Source organism: Sceloporus occidentalis, unplaced genomic scaffold (genome assembly GCF_023333645.1).
Source record: "Sceloporus occidentalis isolate IW3139 unplaced genomic scaffold, rSceOcc1.0.p SCAF_87, whole genome shotgun sequence".
In the NCBI taxonomy this organism is placed as follows: domain Eukaryota; kingdom Metazoa; phylum Chordata; class Lepidosauria; order Squamata; family Phrynosomatidae; genus Sceloporus; species Sceloporus occidentalis.
In genome coordinates, this window is record NW_028317067.1 from 3202550 (window position 1) to 3221713 (window position 19164).

Here is a 19164-nt window from a genome sequence, read left to right on the forward strand (position 1 = left end):
GTATATAAGGCATTTCTGGAGGCAGAGTGCTCTATACAATGCCTTTTAACTCCCTTAATGCCACTCTGCCCCATAATATGCATTTTAACCCCCTAAATGCCAGAATGGGATATAGGGGTATAAGGCATTTCTGGAGGCAGAGTGGCACATAGAGGGTCAAAAGGCATACCATGGGGCACAGTGGCATATAGAGGGTTAAAAGGCATATCATGGGCCACAGTGCCATATTGGTGTGGCAAGCCTGGGGGCAGATGTGCGTAACTGGGGGACAGGTTGGAAAATACAAGGAAATAAAAACAAAAATATTTTTCTCAATCATAGCTTTTATTTAAAAAAATAGTTTAGACGAATTAACATTTACTGGTAAAACTTTTTTCCTTTAGGGTCGTCTTATATTCAGGCTTTTTTTTCCTAAGTTAATATTCAGATTTTGGGGGTCGTCTTATAATCGAGCAAATACGGTATTTTGAGGATACGACAGGTGGCTAACTTTAAGAGAAAAGTAGATCGGCGCGGTTTGCAACGATTGATAGAGATAGGCAAATAGAAGTTAAGAATCTCTTAAAGGAGACTGATTTCTCAGCATTACATTCAACCTCCAACTGTTTGTAAATTTGTTTTGAGGGAAACAAAGCCTTCAGGGATCCAAGGGCTCCTGAGCCTTCCTGAAACCTGGTGCTTTCCGTACTTCTTGTCTCCAGGCCGCTTTAGAAGACTTGGAAGAAAAACACAGAAATCCGAAGTGTAATCAGCATAGAAATGTCTCAACATCCAAACTTTTGAAATAATAATTTATATCAGCCTTAAGACTTCAACAAACCGAGGTAAAAACAGTACCAAATACAACAAAGACTCCTCAGGAACAAAAAAATATATATATATTAACGAAGCATCATCAAATACAAAGCAAAGTGCCATCACCGGCAGTGGGATCCTCCAAACCAAAACCAGAAGGCTACTGAATCAAAAGGGAAGGGTTATTGTACAAATAAATATTTAAAGGGGCGACCACAAGCGGTCCATGTTCTTACAATCTGATGGGCTGGGTTCTGCACCCTTATCTGGTGCTCTCGTTCTCTACCAATGTGGACCAGGAGTGTTAACGGGAACGATTTGGGTCATCAGAGACACAGCTCTCTCCTTCACTACTAGACTATAACAGTATGGACAGCCAGTGGGTTTTGGACTTCATAACTCTAGTAACATATCTGGGAACTCCCCACGTTTCTTTCTCCAACCTTTAATTAATGCTAGGAGGGGTAAAGACAACCTTGGAGTGACAGGGTAAAGAAACTGTGGAACTGGTCAGCGCCTGGACAAAGCGAGAAGCCACAGCTCCACATGGCGGTTAAGAGGACGAGTCGAATGTATGAAAGTCAGGTGCTATAACCGGAGCCTCCTGGCCAAAGCTGGAGAGCTCCCAGCTATAAATTACCCCGATGGAAGCCCATGAGATGTCCTCATAAGCCCCTAACTTCAGCACCACAGTATAAAGACAGATTAGCGGAATGGCAAGTCTTACAAGGATAATACAAAAGTGTAATTTACACTGTACCAGATAACACCTTAAATCATGTCGAGCAGTCAACAGTATCGCGTCTGATTCCCATCATTTGCCCTTAGAAGCGTATTGGGAAGCCTTAAGTATCTTCAAGTGTAGCAGCAACTTAATTTAAATAGACGTTATCATCGTTGCTGCCCTAAGGTTTAGCAGAACGTCGGTGATCACACAGAGCCGCAGATGTTTGAGTCAAAGTCACAAACTCTTGTCTGGGTTTTGTTTCAGGAAAAAGCATGTACCATTTGGACATCTCCATATGCGCGTGTCTCTACTACACCGAGGTTTTAGCGTATTCACAAAGATAGAACGAACTTTGCGATTCCAAACCAAAATAAAAAGTCACTCCCGAGATACCCGGATAATAAACAAGCTTGTAAAGGCTTATACAAAACACTGCAGGGACAGTGATTAGAATCATCAGTGCCTCCCAAGCCCTTAGTGTTTATTTCATAGAAAGTGCAGTCACCCAGGAGGCAAGTTTACAGATCCGTTTTCCTCTAGGTGTCCTTAGGACCACAGGGTTCTAGGTTTGGAGATCGATGGCCGGATAGAACCTTTTGGAGCTGGCTTGGAACCAAACCATGACATCTAGAATTTAAATAATAAAAAAGGTTATGTTTACTCTGTATTTTATCTCCAGTATCACTATCACATTGTGGTTTATTAGCTTGGCATGTCAAAGAATATGTGTCCATGGTTTTCAAACTAATACAATCATTAAGCAAAGACACTGTTTAGGGCCAACTCTGGGGTTTATTTCACTATTCATTATGAAGAGCCAACACTGCTAAGTGCCTCCAGCGTTGGCCCTGTATAATGCATAAAATACCTATGTGTAACCTAAACCAATATTTATACTCCAAAATGAACTTTGAGCAAAAAGTTATTACCTTGTATTCTAAGGTCTCCTTGACAAGGTTTTCCTCTTCCACAGAAAAGTTAAGTAGCACAGAAACAGCTTTGATGAGGTGAAAAGCCTGAAACAGAAAGTATAGCAGTTCAGTTTCAATGAGTGATATATGGGTCATGACCTTGAAATGTTAATTCAATCCTAAAAGGAATCAGGTCGTCCACCTGCTCTGACCCTGAAGATCGGCACTGCACGGTGCAGCATGTGTTTGCCCATCTGTGTACATCATTTGCTTTTTTTCCTGTATGGACAGAAAAAGTCTTACGGTCCAGCATTGGGCTGCACCCAGCACTGTACAATTTGGTCCGCAGTGGAGGGGTTTAGACTGCTGTACAGCCAAACGTGTGTGTGTAATATATATATATATATATATATATATATATATATATATAAAAAATTTTACATTTATATTAAAGATGCACCGAAATAAAAATTCTAGACCGAAACTAAAAATTCACCATTCACTTGGCCAAAACCAAAAATGACCCCCCCACCTTTAAAAAAAAACAAAAAAAGTACACCAAAATTGGACAAAAAACTTCAGTATATATATATATACACACACATATATATACACATATATATATACACACACATACACACACACACACACATATATATGATTAACAGTAATCACACTCCTATCATGCCCAGGCATGATAGGAGTGTGATTGCTGTTAGCAATCATATATATTTAATATAGCAATCACAATCCTATCATGCACAGGCAGCCAGTACATGCTGAAACCTAGCTAGCTGCCCCCCTTGTGTATTGATGCTGCCAACAGTATGGGGTCTGCACATCACTTACAGCTTTCCTATCCCATGCCCCCCCTCACTTACACATCCATGCTATCACACACTCATTCACAAACATTCATTCACTCATTCATATACTCAATCATTCACAGACACTCATTAATTCCCTTAATCACGCATACTCGTTCATACACTAGCCACCGATTCGTCCCTAATTATATATATATATATATATATATATATATATATATATATATATATATATATATATATATATATATATATATATACACACACACACACACACACATTTCTGGTGTTTGGGATGTCCGTTTTAAATAATCCCTTTGTATATTTTATACTCTCACAAGACTGTCAGATTGTCTTATCTGTTAATTTATTTCGTTAAGCAAATCAAGCCAGCGCCTCTCACCTCTGCTTCCCGAGCAGACATAAACTTCAAAACCACATGTTTGAGGTATTCAAAGTTGATCTCCCGTGAGTCGTTCAGGTCAGAGTTATTTGTCACGGTGAGCTGGATAGCTGCTAGTTCAGGGTTCTGCTTATCCTTAATCTCATTCACCTCCTGCTCTGGTTTTATTTTCTACAAACAGAGACCATAATGTTACCAAACACGTAACAGATAGCAGCACTGTCTGCCGATGATGAAGTACAGATCATTCTTTTATGTACAATATTTTTCACTAATGGTGTGAACCAGGAAGTGAAAACAAACAAAAGATATGTTGGGCATTAATAATTCTATAAAAGCTGCAAGCAATAAGGAGTTGTTCAGTTGGGAAACCCCTGGGAGAGGCTTCGGCTGGAGCCGTGTCAGCCGGCAGCACATGTACTTTGGACCGACATGAGGGATGCAATCTATCCAGGCGCCCCTAAGTTACACGCAGAGTGCCATTTGCAGAACTCACACATATACAGGATACCAACACCTTTTATGTTTCCCTGTTATCAGGTACCAGATTAGTTCTCCATGACAGCAGGATTCAGTTCCAAAAAAATAAGGACTGTCTCCTGGACAGCAGATTGTATGCAATGGGGTTGCTGTGAGCAGTCATCCTTTCTAGTGTACTACAACTGGGTGATATTATAGCAAGCTATAGATTTCTGTGATAATGATAAGAAGTTTTTCGTAAACATAAACATTTATATAACTATAATGATCACGTTTCACAGCAAACAATCAATGATTTACTTTTGTTTTAAAGGCCATTGCAAAACTTCCTATCATTCCAGCATATCAACTTTGCATAATAATCATTATTCCTCTTTTTATATTTTAGCATACCCAGACAATTTATGTGTATTTTTTTTTTTACATGTACAGATAGGGCGTTAGTTTTACATGTATCTACCGTGCATATCACATGATATAATGGTACAAATATGAAATAAAAGTGCTTTCCACAGGCTTGGGTAAAAGGCAGTCCCACTGGGACTTTAAAAGCACGCGACACACCATGTTCTAATAAATGGTTAAAGCCCACTACTGTCATGACTACACGGCATGTGATAAAGGGCAAAAGGTTTAAATCATAAAAAACGATGGTAAAGCTTATGATAACATTACTTACCAATTCTTTTTGCAACGTCTTCTTTAGCTCTGCCATCCTCTGCTGGAGCTGTTTTATAGTCTGCGGAATGGGCAGGGGGGGACACTTATAAAACCATTTTTACTCTTTGCTTGTCACGTTAATCCTTAAAAATTTGTGATGATGTACAAACCAGCTGCTGTTTGATCTACAGCTGAACTATCAATATTAGAAAGTTAAAAAATTGTGCAAAAACACGAGACCCCGCACCTAAGCAACTAGACTAGAGAGGGGAAAAAGTGTGAAATGCAGACGGACAAAAGGAAAGCTAGTCCTCCTACTTTATTTTATGTGTTTTAATAAAAATAGAGTGGATATTTATTTATTTATTCATTGTACCGCTAGGGCCCTCACCATAAGCCTTTTACCTAAATATCTAACATTTGCCTGGCAGTCCTCGTTACAAAAAGTTTACAGAGCAGAAGCAGTATCAAAATTCTCAATATATGGATATTTCACTCGTGTATTTGTCATCGGCAGAAAAATTCAGCGCGATATTCCATTAACTATTTAGTTGTCACCTTATTCTTTTCTGCAATTTGCTGCTCCATTTCACGGTTCTCTCTCTGCAGTTGGGCGATGTCCCCGACTGTAACCTCTCCGTTGGGCTCCTGCTGATTCGAGCCGTGCAGACGGTCGTGCAGAAGAGACACCTCTTCCTGCAGCGAGGACACCTGGAGAAAGAGAGAGAGAATGAATGGGCTTGGGCTGCAAAAAGAATCTAGTACGGGGATGCCTTTGGAAATGATAGAACTAAGATATATACGGTAGTATGCTCAATTTGTTTTGTATGGATTGTAATTGCACGCACACACACTATACCATCACTAGATTTTATACCTGTGAATTTCCCTTGATGCATAACATATCAACCAGAACTATTCAGCATATCTGCTGTTTCATGATATAAGTCTGAGCTCTTACCTCTCGGAAGAATTTTTTGTTTTATTGCATGAATATTAAAATATTATATTAAATTATGCACATGAAACATGCTATTGTCTATTAATTATTCCTCATAGAACACCAATGGTTCTGATGACCCCCGGCTTTTTGGCAGGCCGTACCTGCGATTCCTTTGCCAGCAGGGCCTCCTTCTGTCCCTGCAGCTGGAAGCTCAGATCTGTTGCTTGCTTCGCAGCAGTTTCCTCGCTCTCTGCCATTTTGGTTTTGTAAGCTTCCAGATCAGATTGTAACTGTTGTTTTTCTGACACAAGAGCGTCATAATCTACAAGACAGCCCCAAAATGAATGTAAAAGGCAAGCATTTAGGAGTATAAGCAAACACATGCTTAGAAAAAGTGTGGAGCGAGCCAATCTATTCCTTGACCTTTACCACACAACCAACTTATATTGAGTACAACATACTAGTCATTAGCTAACATGCCATCGCATGTGCAGCCATACTGGATGATGATGAAGTTAGTTCTCTCCGATTTACAATCTAGACACAGTAATTACAGAAAAATGAATACAGTCCTCACCTGCTTTCAATATCACCAATTCGTTATCTTTTCCTTCAAGATCCTCTTTTGCCCGGACAAGTAAAGTTGTGTTCTCATTAATAACAGCTGTTAGGTTGGCCACCTGTCAAAACAACCAGGACGTTAAATATAATAAAATACAGGATACTGTGAGGATGACCCATTACTACTAATCTAGACCTTGGTAAGGTCCGCAAGGTTCTTTCAAGCTAACTACCCATGAAATCAGAGGAAAGCAACACGAGCCTGAGGGGTTTTAGAATACGGCTGATTCGTCAACAAGTTAAAATGAGAAGGGTGGAAACGGAGCTAACGGGAGCACCTGCTGCTGAAGCTCTTCCTTTTGCTTCCGCATCTCCTCCAGGGCTTTTGCAATCTCCACGCTGACAGTCTCCCTGCTGCCGAGTTCCTCCTACAAGAACAAATTAAACAAGAAAAGGTAAATATCGTGAGCAATCAGAATATAGAAAATCTTTAACAAGCCTGCATGTGTGCTGCATTCCAACCATTCTGCTGAATTAAACCCTCCTGTAACCAAACAATTCCTTGTACTGTTTAAAGCTCTTAGCTCTATGACATAATTCCTTAATCATGGAAATGTTGTCTCATTCATAATTTTTAGCTGTGGACACTTTTCAAGTCCACATGCAGTTACTGATGGGCTGTTGCCAGAAAAAAAAAAAAACTTTTAAAAGTCTGTTTTCTTGTAACTATCAGAGGCAAAAATAAAAGATCTAAAGTCTATTTGCTTAGTATACCAATGAGCAATTAGTGGAACAACAACTTTAAATGGTTCTTCCCTATGGTCTTCTACTATTAATTTCACAGTGTCCAAAGAACTAAGCATTTTATTCTTAAAAATACATTTCTCAAAGAATCCTAAGGTTTAAAACTATGCAAAGTTTATACAGTTTATAAGAAAGAAAGAAAAAAGAAATGATACATTTTCTTTCCCCCCCGCCACAGTTTTTTAAAAAGACTACAGGAAAAGAATACGGAAATAGGGATTAAAGGGACACTCCAGCAAACACATGTACCTTAATATGGAGAATATATAAAACAGAAATCGTTACCTTCATTTTCTCGTGCTCAGCCTCCTGATTCTTCAGAAGAGTTTCCAGCTCTGTGTTCCTTCCAGCTAGAGCTTCGTTTTCTTGTTCCAGGTGACTCTGATTAAAAAGCAGATAACGTAAAACCCGTCCCACTAACTCTGTGAAGGAGGTTATACATGGTGAAAGCTTTACACCTTAGTTATAAATAAATAAAGAAGTAGACTTAGAAGAACTCTGGTATGGGCTTTACAGCAGAGACTGGATGGGCCGAGTTTTTCTCATCTATCATCCACATTTAAGATGAAGCCATAAAAAATACACTGATAAAAACCAATTATCACTAGTGTTATCTTTTAAGTGACCTTTAGTAAGTTATTGAGATACCTAATTTAGCCAGGTCATTTCATGACAATTCACTTCATATGAGCTCGTGTTGAAAATTGTATTAAAATTCTACTGTTAGCCGGAGGAACATATCATATATCATTTGCAAAAGCCTCCTAGGCTAAAGATCGTTTATAAATGTGACGTCACAAATATCTTGGGACAAGGCAGCAGATGAAGTCATTAAGATGCATGAAGATAGCAGCTCTAGAAAGAGCACAGAAAATATAATTTATATATGGAAAGTCTAAATAGAAGAGACACTTGTACAGAAGCTGTATTGGCAACATCGTTCAATGTGGTCAAATGTTAAGTTAATGAATGAAAGGTCGCCGGGTCAGACTTACTATCTTGTGCTGCGCTGCTGTCCTATCAAAGTCTCGAGCCCCCTCCAGAGCCAAAACCTGAGCCTCAAGTCGTTCCACCTTCTCCGCACATTGCTGTCTGACGCTTAGCTGCTGCTGTGTTAATCGGTTACTTTCCATCTCCATCTCCGATTGCTGGAAAATAGCCCGGTAAAGAAAAAATTAAGATCTTTTTGGCTTGCACGAGACTTTCAAAGTCAAACCGATTGCAATAATCTGATCAGTCACAAACATCAATGGTTATGGAAACATCAATGGTCATTTTTACATTAACAGGATGGGTGCCCATCCTCTCCATTCCCTTTTGCTCAGTACCATGAAAAGGGGCTTATCTATATAGCCGCATCTGTAGACTAATCTATCAGCAACGATAATCCATGGAAACAAACATTTACTGGTGTAATGAGGTTGGCAAAATCAAGTCACATACTGAGGACATCCAAGTCTCTCTGCGTACATGCAGAAAATTCATAACCCCATGTGAGTGTCGGCATACAGGAAACCAGTATACACAGGTCCTACCAGAGATTGAACCTGCTCTTCCCTCTGCTTCAGTTCCTCCTCTCGTCTTTGCAGATTATCCCTGACGGACTGTAAGGTCTTCTCCAAGTCTGTGAGCTGGATGAAAACAAGAACATCATTAGCATGCACAGGCAAACTAGATACACATACATAAAACAGAAAAAAAGCTTCATTATGTATATCCAATGGCAGCGGGGACCACCAATTCCTAATTGTGATCATTTTTCCCCCATGGAAACAAGGTTTCAGTACTAAAAAGTAAGAAATACAATACAAAATATTTGTAGGTCTCAACAAATTTGTACAAAAATGGATGGACAAATTAGTGTCTATTTAAGAATAGTTTAACTTGACTTCTCACCCATCGGAATGTTAAACAGAAATGATTACTGTGAACTTGTAAATTTGCCTGCATGATCCATCTGTCATTAATGCTCATTGAGTAAAACAACTAGTAGCTTCATGATGTAATATTTGGATAATGGTTTGGGGTTTTTACAAATATCGCTAACACCAAGCACATCTGAATTAAAATATTTTACCTGGGAAGAGCTGTCTTCCTTGAAATGAGCGAATTCATCATCTTTCTGCTTCAACAAATCCTGCATTTCTTCTAGATCACTCTTCAGTTTGGTTACCTTCATGGAAATGCAAACGGAATCGGCCTGATTTCGACTAAAATGTATTTTCTTATATTCCTACACCAAGGACGGTGGTTAGCAAACCAAATTTTGCTTTAAATAATGGCTCTTTGAGCAACTTTGGGGCAGGGGTAGCCAGCCATGGACCACGATATTCAAGAGCCAATTTTTTGTGGACAAACCCACCCGTGCTACAGATGATTTGTCTTATTAAGAGTTATTCAGTGGGAGTAAGTAAAGTATAAGCAAAGTGCTTTTGTATGCGACTGTGGAAATGAAAAAAGACAAAAAGTTTCTGTATATAGATGTTTGCAGTAATGAGGCCGAAGCCCTTACATCCCCAAACGCAACACGCGGACACTCACTCACTCACTCACTCACCTGACTCTCCAGCTGCCGGACTGCATCGGCCTGCAGGGTTCTGGATTCCAGAAGCTGATTTCTAGTCTCTCCTAGCCTTACTTCCAAAGCATCCTTCTGTACAGATAAAAAGGGGATATACGTAGAATATATTGCTTCTGTGTATAAATCATTCTCACAATGCATACCGTTGTTCCTGTTCGTCACCTCCAGCTAGAGGCAGCATCATAACGCAGGTTACCTCTTTCAGTAGTTCATGCAGTCCTTCCTCTCCAGAGAAGGAACTTTCAAGCATCTTCTCGAGTGATCCGACCCTCTCCTGCAGTCTGTTAATCGAGGCATCTTTTTCTTCGGCTACCACTGCCATCTGATACATAAAAGAATACGTTAGCAACAAATTAGAGCCAAATGCAAAAATAACACAATCATTTAGCATGACGACACTAGAAGTTCTACACCTTTACACATCAGCTGCAAAACTCTTCAAGTAGAGGAACTTGGTCTGACGCGCTGGACCTGCGTGTATGGCTATTTTACAAACCCAGAAATTCCCCACTTATTTCAACTTTGCTAAGGAGCAGAGATTTGGAGAAACTTGCCAAAGATTTGTATAGAACCCTCCAGGGACCAAGCATGTTCCAGACGCTGGAGTTTTCTTCTGAATGAGGCTGTCAGATGTTGGCCAATGAGACCAATTTACACATTTAAAGCTTACCAAGACACTAAAACTAAAAGGAGGCAGCTGGTCAGGGCTGCAGCCATTTAAGACAGGCATGAGAGTACATCTTTATGAAGAGCTATGAAACGCCATTAAAGTGGAAATAACCTTTTCGTGATGCAGTTTAAGAGCTTCGTAGTCCGCTTGTACCGCACTCAGTCTCTTTTCACACGTAGAAGATGCAGACTGAGCCTGGGAAACAGATGAAAAAATGATACAGAGTTGTATAATTGAAACAGAAGACCTTATAAAACAGTTTAAGAAAATACCTCCAATGGGTAGGTGCTCACTTTTCATTCTATCAACACACATTTTCTCCCGATTAGTTTCCTGCTTGACCGTCACAGAGACTCCAGAGAATCACAACACTGTCGTAGTGCGCAAGACTCCCAAGGAGCAGGAGAAGACAAAGCTTTGCTAATGGCAGCACAGATCTCCCCAATACACCACTAAGCAATGGGGTCACCTGCTGCCAAATTCCAATATGGCTCCTTAAGCTTAAAAGCCAGGTGTCCAGCAGCATCTTCTAGAAACTACTACAATCCAAACCACTGGCGATTAGAAGAAGACTAGGCCTTGCTAACTAGGCCTTGCTAACAAGTACTGCAGCTTAACCTTATGCTGTGAGTTGAGGGAACATATATTATTATTAGGACCTGCTCTGGATATTCAGAAGAAGCTCACCAGTAACTCACCTTTTCCAAGTCTAGGGAGAGTTGCTGGATAAAGTCTTGAAGCTCTTGCTGTCTGTTCTCCAGCTCTGTTATTTTATTCACAGCTCCTTCGTGATTGTTAAGGAGCTCTGTTCTGTAGGTACAAGCAGAAGCGAGAGACAGTTAGTGGATCCGGATCCCAAAACATACTCTTCAAATGATCCACATGAAATAATCCCATTACTTCATGATTACATATGTTATATATCCAGCACAAATCTACTGTAATCTAAACAGCAAGCTTTTACTTGAATTTTACACTTGAAAAACGTACATTAAAAGAATCATTTATAGACGTTATTTCTCATTGCTACTGAACATTAATCTAGTTAGGTTTGTCCAATACGAGCATAAAAATACCACCTCTTCCACCAAAGGGGTGGAATAATCACACAGACCTGCAAACTGCCGTACATACATTTAATAAGTAGAATTATCTTTAACATTTAGAATATTGGAAAGTGTCATATTTGCTTTTAAAAGACACATCGTAGCAAAGATTTTCTCCTGGTTCTAGCGACCAACCTCTGCTGGGCAAACTGGGAGTTCTCGTCTCGCAGGTTCTCGGCATCGTCTTTCAGCTTTTGCAATAACTGTCTGAGGTCCTGAAGTTCAGCCTGAGATTTTTGTGCCTCCTCCTTTTGCGATTCCAAATCCTTTTCTGTTTTGCTCAGCAGTTCTTCTTTTTGTAGCAGCTGAAAATTCAACAGTTCAATAATTATTATGGATTGTAAGATTGTTTGTGTAGGGCCCTCCTGACCTGGAAGGACTTCTGTAAGTCCAAATTAAACCTGTTTATACATAGTATAGAACCGCGGTGTATGATGGTGCTACAGAAATCAATAAAACATAATCTATATAAACTATGTATTATATTTTGTTACAATAAAATAATTTTGCTGGCGTGCTGCATATGAAGGCTGCCATCCTGCTGCGTTACTTATTAAACTTGTTGTAGGTTTAGATACCCCTCTAGATTGTAATTTTTTTGAGCAGTTCCCTCCTTACATCTGGTTTCTGTAAGCCAAACAGTTATGTTATATACTACTTGTTATGTCCGGTCTACCCATTGTACAGCTCTGTGGAATATGATGGCGTCTTTATCAAAAAATGCTTACTAAGACCCATGGAGCTTCCCTAGATTCTCTTGTGGATAATTTCCCTACAGCTACTCTGTACCAGGTAGGATATATAGTACAAATCCGCTAACCATGTGTTTGATTTTTGCCATCTCCTGCTGTTGAAAAACTTCTAGCTCATCAAGGTCTTCTCTCTTCTGGAACAAGGAAATACTCTGCTTTTTCATGGTGATCACCTGATCAGAAAGCTGCTTCTTCTCCTATGGATCATAAAGAAACAAAAAGTTACCCAAATCTACAACCAGGCACTAGTTTCTCTACTGAACCTCAAACTGCTGCAACCAACTACAGAACTCATATTAACCGAGCCAACAGATTTCAGTTCCCTAAACCGCTTAACTTTTATGGAGATAAATATAGTCCAAAACATTTTATCTGCCGCTAATCACATGCTGGGAATATGATACCGAACAGCTGAAACTAAATGCCCCTGGATGTCTCAAAATAACTGTAGATCTTTTATAGACCCCCTAACTGCATTGGGTTGTTATCATATAAGTGCGTTCCGTATAGCGCCATGTCTGCAGTCATTTATTTACCTCTTCAAGATCTGCAAGTTTTTCCATCCATTCCTAAAGGGGAGGAAGCAACAGCAAAGACCATACATTTACTCACGCAAATAAAACACGGTATAGCAGTTTGATTATTACACACAATAACATTTACTTGCAAAATATTTATTTTCACAAATTATAGAACGGCACTTTTCTTAATAAATATGCGGCTGCGTACAATTAACTTTGGATATTTTTTTCTCTAAGAAACAAAAGACACGATAATGCAAAAAGGATCTGAATATTCTGTATGTCAGCGAGTCTGAAGCAATCCTTTAATCTGTTCTCACAGAGGAGGCAACCAGGCAGTGAATCCTGTCTACGTAACCGCATTCTGATAATATCACGGCTATTTACATTTCTTACACAGCCGTAACTCGTTTCAAAGAGAAGTAGAGAAACCTCTTCAGTCTTTAGATGTTGAATGGAACAAAGATCGCAGGCACGGTCTATAAAAACACTTGGACTACAGAAAGTAACCTAAACTAATCATGATCTGTTCCAGTATATATATATATACACATACACATATATATATATATATATATATATATATATATATATATACACACACACATAAATACATTTAGATATATATGTAAATATATCTGATAATATGATTCTTTTTATGGTTTGGTTGATTTTTATTACCTTTTGTGTACCTAAAATGAAACCAACCATAACAATCATATTATCAGATATACTTAGTGATCAGGGTTATGGTCATGTTGCCATATTAGCTCTTTATGAGAGCAGAGTCCCCTTAAAAACCCGCAGCTCACCTGATCCTTCTTTTCAAGCGCCAGCGCTAAATCTTTGGCCATTTTTGCCCGGCTTGCTTGATAAACTTCATTCTGCTCTTGTAATTTCCTCATGGAAGCTGCGACAAGAGCAAATTATTATTTTCTTGGATGTTTATGTTTTTCTTTTTAAAAGGACACAGCTATTATCCATTCGTAGCAGTGCTAAATGTTGATTAGAAAATGATTGGTTAAAAGTTGATTTAAGGGTCATATTTCCATCTATATGATCTGCCAAAGAAATTAAGGTTAATGTAAAAATAAAAAATATATACTTACCTGAAAACTCCTTTCTATGGTAGTAAGGGGCCTCTATAATTATATTGGTGGGGTCACAGAATACAAAGTATATATGTATAGAGCTAGAATGTTCTATGGGTAACTGTAGGAGGTGATCCAATATTGTATTAATAGGAATAATTGTCTCTTTAAGCATCTTATAAAACAAAAAAGCAAGGAAAATCCCAAACTGATGTAAGATAGAAAATATTTTTGAATATAAAATGCAGGGCATACAGTAATAAGCCCCAGCACTGTATACAGTAATGTATTTCACCATTGACAAACATCGGGTTCTATCTCCTATTGTTCCAATAAACGTTCCTTATCTGCAGACCGCCATTGTTGTCAGTCACAAGATATTTTGGGGGACTTTCCCTGCTCCTCTATATACTTTCGTTGGCGTGTATGGCAGAGTGATTAAGACTAAGCCATTCTATTATTTAGGATGTCTGTCTATTGGGCAAAGATCACAGTCTACTGGGGGGCGCTGGTGTAAACCGGTTACAATATATATATATATAAAATAAAAGAGAAAAAACTTTGATAGTGTAGAGATATAAACAAGTTATCTTAAGGTGGGTATGTTTCAATCTATACACTAAGATTGATAACAGCTAAAACATATACACATGGCCAATATGCAGTTTCCTGAAAACAATATATAAAAACTAGAAAACTTATATTAAAACAATATTTTTGAAAACTTATTTTTAATATGATGCTAGTAATACAAAAATGGTGGGTTCTCCGCTGTAACAGGTGCTTGTTCTAAGAAATATTTTCCTTTAAAATAAAGGAAACCGGTTGAAGGGAAGTATTACATTTATATTTGTATCAAAAATAAAAGATGATAGAGACAGGAAAGAACTGAACAAAGGGTTTAATAAATACGTACAATCTTGGTGTTTTTCTAAAGCAACCTCAAGCTTGTCTTTCATCCTCTGCAGTGCACGGACCTGTTCTGCATAATCTTTGCAGGTGAAGACCAACAGTGTGAAAGAATAAGGAGAGGACAAAACGGGAAAGGTGACAACATAAAAAAAAAAAACACACAAAAAAAAAATAAAAAAAAAACATGAGTGGGAGAAGGACAGGGAAGTTTCCACCAAAATTTCTATATTTTACTTTTTTTTGGGAGGTACCACTACATGGCTAAACATGAAACAAAGGAAACGGGTACATAGGGGAGACAATACTGGGCCGGCTGGTGGTGTGTGCACTTCACAATTATGAAACTGATCAGGTGAAAGGGTCATCTAAATTTGTGGCAACCAATCAGTCCTTAAAAGCCACATCCTTAAAAAACACATAAGACTTTTAGTTATATTACTTTGATTAGCGCTAGATTACGAACTACATGCAGAGCCATAAACTCTGGACCTATGATCTAAACAGGAGAATAGTGGCAATGTAGGCAACCAACACAGGATCTTTGGCTCTATGTTTATTTAAATCATTGGGGGGGGCAGAAAGTGTGAGTTTGATGCTCTGTCAACTGCCTGGTGTCATTATGATGGGTCAATCCCAGTGAGTTTCTCCTCCAAGAAGAGCTCGGCTGGTGCTGTACAGTACGTAGTTAACTAACCAAGAGTTCTTGAACTGATTTATACTTTATTCAAGTCCAACACGGCCCTTTTTGCAGGATAACCCTCTGTGAATTGGCTCTTCATAACACACAGTGCAGTCAGCAAGCCGTCAGCCTCACCTGCAAACTGATGCTTTAGTTTGAAGAGTATCAACCTTTAGGCTGAAATCAATGAAAATAGTGGCAAGTTACAGTGTGGGGTGGAAAAGACTTAAAAACAAACCATAATTCACATTTTGGCTAAAGCAGTGAGCAACACGCCACTAAATAATTTCATTACTATATTAGCACAATCTGAAGTCAGATAGAAGAAGAATATCCGGGTATATAAGCGATGATAAAACATTTGGCAGGACAGTGGTATAAGCACGTGGCAAAATGATCCATAAGGTCTTACAATCGACGCTCCCTGGAATACCTGATAACTTGGCTTCCAACCTGCGGATCTGGTCATTCCTTCGGGAGATTTGGGAGGACAGGTCTTCCCGTGAGCTGCTGCCATCTGAGGCCTATGAAACCAAATTAATGCAGAACTTTAAAAGAAGTGGGATAAAACAAGCAGAACAGGCAGAGAACCGGGTGCTTTACGGGGCAGACTTTGTTTTTTGTTTTTAAGTCAGATGGTCCCTCTGGTGGATTAAGACCGAGACAATCTATTCTTTATTGTGTGTCCAATAGACTGGAGAAGGACAATATAACTAGAACACACAAATAGGCCAAATGTACAGAATTTTTTTTTTTTTTAAAGGACACTTTTTGAGTCATAAAAAAAACTAAGGTGGGATTTCCTTTAACTTCATTCTTAAAAAGTGTCATAAAAAAATCAGCAGAGATGGAGGACATAGAAGGAGGAAAAAGGGCACACATATTACCAATAATACGAGAAAATATAAAATCATGCGGCTGTAATGCAATTTTCCCATTTATTCTTTTGTGAAATTGTGGATTGTACTATTCCTGCATTCTGCATTACAGGCTCATTAAAGTTGGGATCTTCAAAATGACAGAGGTAGAACTGCCTACAGCACGGCTCCTGTGACTCTTTTACAAGATAAGCCCTAACAACATTTTTTTTGTATAAGACGACCCCCAACTTTTCCAGTTCAAATATAGAGTTTGGACTATACTCGCCGTATAAGACTACTGCTCTACCCAGCCTACAACAACCAGCCAGTCACGGCAAGCGATGTACCTTACCGGTGATTGGCTGGTTGTTATACAGACATATACATACATACACTGCCCTTACACACACACACACACACACACACACACATATATATATCTACACATACGCCTGTCAATACATACACATTTATGCACTGCCCTCACCACACACCCCTGCCTTTACACACACACACGTGTGTATATATATATATATATATATATATATACACACACGTATATACCGTATATATACACGCACATGTATGTATATATATATACACACCAGCTTACAAACACACAAACACACTGACCATCTCACACCAACATACATACACTGCACTCACACCCCTTTCTCATCTTCTATCTTCTTTCTTCCACCCAGTTGTGGGAGCGCGAGGTCTGTCATGTCAGACCTCTGTTTACTGCTCCCTCATCACTACGCCCGGCAATTGATGCCGAGCGCCCGGACATGACATCATCACCTCGCTCAGCATCAATAGCCGGCGCGTAGTGATTAGGGAGCAGGGAAGCCGAGGTCTGAAGTGCCAGACCTCGAGCTCCCTAATGTCGGGCTAGTTAGAGGGAGGTCGTGATCTCCCCAATCACGATCTTGCACCTACCTCGGCGTGGCCCTGAAGACCGGCCCAGGGGTGGTGGCTTCTCCACTCGCCCCTCCCCTAGAGATTTGTGGCTTCGTGGGACTCTCCGGCTGGGTAAGTATTCGGTACTCGGTTAGTACCCGGCGTATAAGACGACCCCCGACTTTTAAGATTTTCTGGGGTTAAAAAGTCGTCTTATACGCCGGAATATATGGTAGTCTTATCTGCAACCGCTCTGGTTTATAGACCGTGAAACTCCATTATTATATCCCTTGTTGTAATGGTGGTTGGACACAACTGAATCACAGGTGACGGTGCTCTCGCTGTACGGTACTCACAAAATCATCGCCCGAGTCAGCTCCTGCGGATGTGATGGACTCCTTGCTGATGGTGCGGGGAATTCGGGCAGCACCCCCAGGCCTAGGGGCAACGGCTGCCTCCTCTGCAATCTTCTTTTTAAGCTTGGTAAACATGGCTTCCCCTAACTAGCCCCCCCTTCTCAGATAAGAGGAGAACGATTTGTGGTTGCAGGAAGATATATTCACTAAGCTGAATTACTTTGGTTCCATAATGCACCTGGGAAGAAGCACATGCCATCAAAACAAAACATTTTAACATAACTCACAAAATAAAATACAACTATTATATATATAATATATATGTTTAGGAATTAAGTAACAAGAAGCTATTTTACAAAACACAATTTGTAAATATTTAACAAAATGACCAGTTACAGTATAAGTTTGGTTGCAAATGTCAACATATCGTATTACAAACATTAACAATGGCATTTAATGCAAACAGGAAAAAGACACTTGTGACTATGCCTTGAGATTGTCTAATTATACGTGCAGGTTTCTATATCAAGTGGATGCTTTTTCTGAGACCTTTAAATTGAAGAGAAAAACATAAAAATTTGTGTATTTAGTTTGTTTTGCATACATCGAAAATGCATTATCTCCTTCCCTGATGCTTAAATATTGCGGCAGGTACTCCCCTGCTTTAGGCATCACAGTGGACTATTCCATGTATATCATATTCAGGCATTTAAGGTTTCATTAACCAGAAAAGGGGTTTCTAGAACACCAGCTATTACTAATACCTCTTTGTCTCTCTGTGTGTGTGTATATTATATAACAATGAATATGAAAATAATTAGAAATATTATAATGTACAAAAATTATTAGTGTCTTCCTATCAATGCTGGGGGTTCAGTACTTGCAATAACATTACACTTCAAGGCTGTGTATAAATGTTTTTTGTGTAGCTGGATAAATATTGTATATTTCTGCACATTTAGAGGAAAAACAAAGTATTAGCAATAAGACATATGCTAGCCAGGACACACGATGCTGGAATAAAACGCTTGCGGAGCGGAATCAACCAAAATGCAGAACAGCGGGACGTTTTGGTTTTTAAAATGTATATGAGATGTTATGATTGCAAAATACAAAGTGTCAAATGATCCAACATAACAGGAACGTGGAACTATCGCAAGGTTCCCACAGCAGCAGCACACAGAAACAGCATCCATTCCCGGGGTTAACCTGCGTGATGCCAGTCATCTAATATTCTGAACTCGCTGTTACTACGTGCCACCGAAAAGAGAAAGAATTCGTTATTTTCCTGTATTAAAGCCACATTACGTAACAGCTTTATTGGGGTCTTTTGTCCCTATTTATGACCCCTAAAGCAGTAAGAGCACCTTAATATGCGAGCGGCGCCTAGTTAATAGAAACTGAATTTGACAGCAGATGAGAATCATTCAGCCATCTATTCTCACTATCCCTGCCGTAAAGACTCAGACCTTAATCAGTCCTTGGTCTTGTATTGGATTTAGGATAGCCATGAGCCTTTCCCATACATGTTTAAATTCCCTCGCTGTATTAGTGTCTACCACTTCTGCCGGGAGGCTGTTCCGTTTATCTACCATTACAGATTCTTTTTACAGACGTGATTT

The 19164-nt window shown here is 39.3% G+C and overlaps 1 protein-coding gene across 1 annotated transcript; it reads right to left on the minus strand.

The window, feature by feature from the left end:
• Positions 1 to 2068: 2068 nt before the first annotated feature.
• GOLGA1 (golgin A1) lies at positions 2069 to 17677 on the minus strand. The gene is made up of 21 exons (XM_089496062.1): positions 17543 to 17677; positions 15857 to 15947; positions 14749 to 14823; positions 13554 to 13651; positions 12757 to 12789; positions 12289 to 12417; positions 11604 to 11773; positions 11061 to 11172; positions 9889 to 10014; positions 9669 to 9764; positions 8647 to 8742; positions 8107 to 8259; positions 7397 to 7492; positions 6646 to 6735; positions 6324 to 6426; positions 5908 to 6068; positions 5362 to 5514; positions 4823 to 4882; positions 3664 to 3834; positions 2452 to 2538; positions 2069 to 2149 (listed from the first exon to the last, which is right to left on the minus strand). Exons 1-21 carry the CDS (start codon positions 17675 to 17677, stop codon positions 2069 to 2071), a joined length of 2316 nt encoding a protein of 771 aa, XP_089352188.1.
• Positions 17678 to 19164: the final 1487 nt, after the last annotated feature.

Excerpts from the sequence above, each read along its gene's own strand:
- GOLGA1 (XM_089496062.1), bottom strand. The coding sequence starts at position 17,677 with ATGTTTACCAAGCTTAAAAAGAAGATTGCAGAGGAGGCAGCCGTTGCC. Across the intron at positions 11,173-11,603 it reads TCCCAGTTTGCCCAGCAGAG|AACAGAGCTCCTTAACAATC; the intron begins GTTGGTCGCTAG and ends TTGTACCTACAG. Across the intron at positions 8,260-8,646 it reads AAGAGCAGGTTCAATCTCTG|CAATCGGAGATGGAGATGGA; the intron begins GTAGGACCTGTG and ends GCTATTTTCCAG.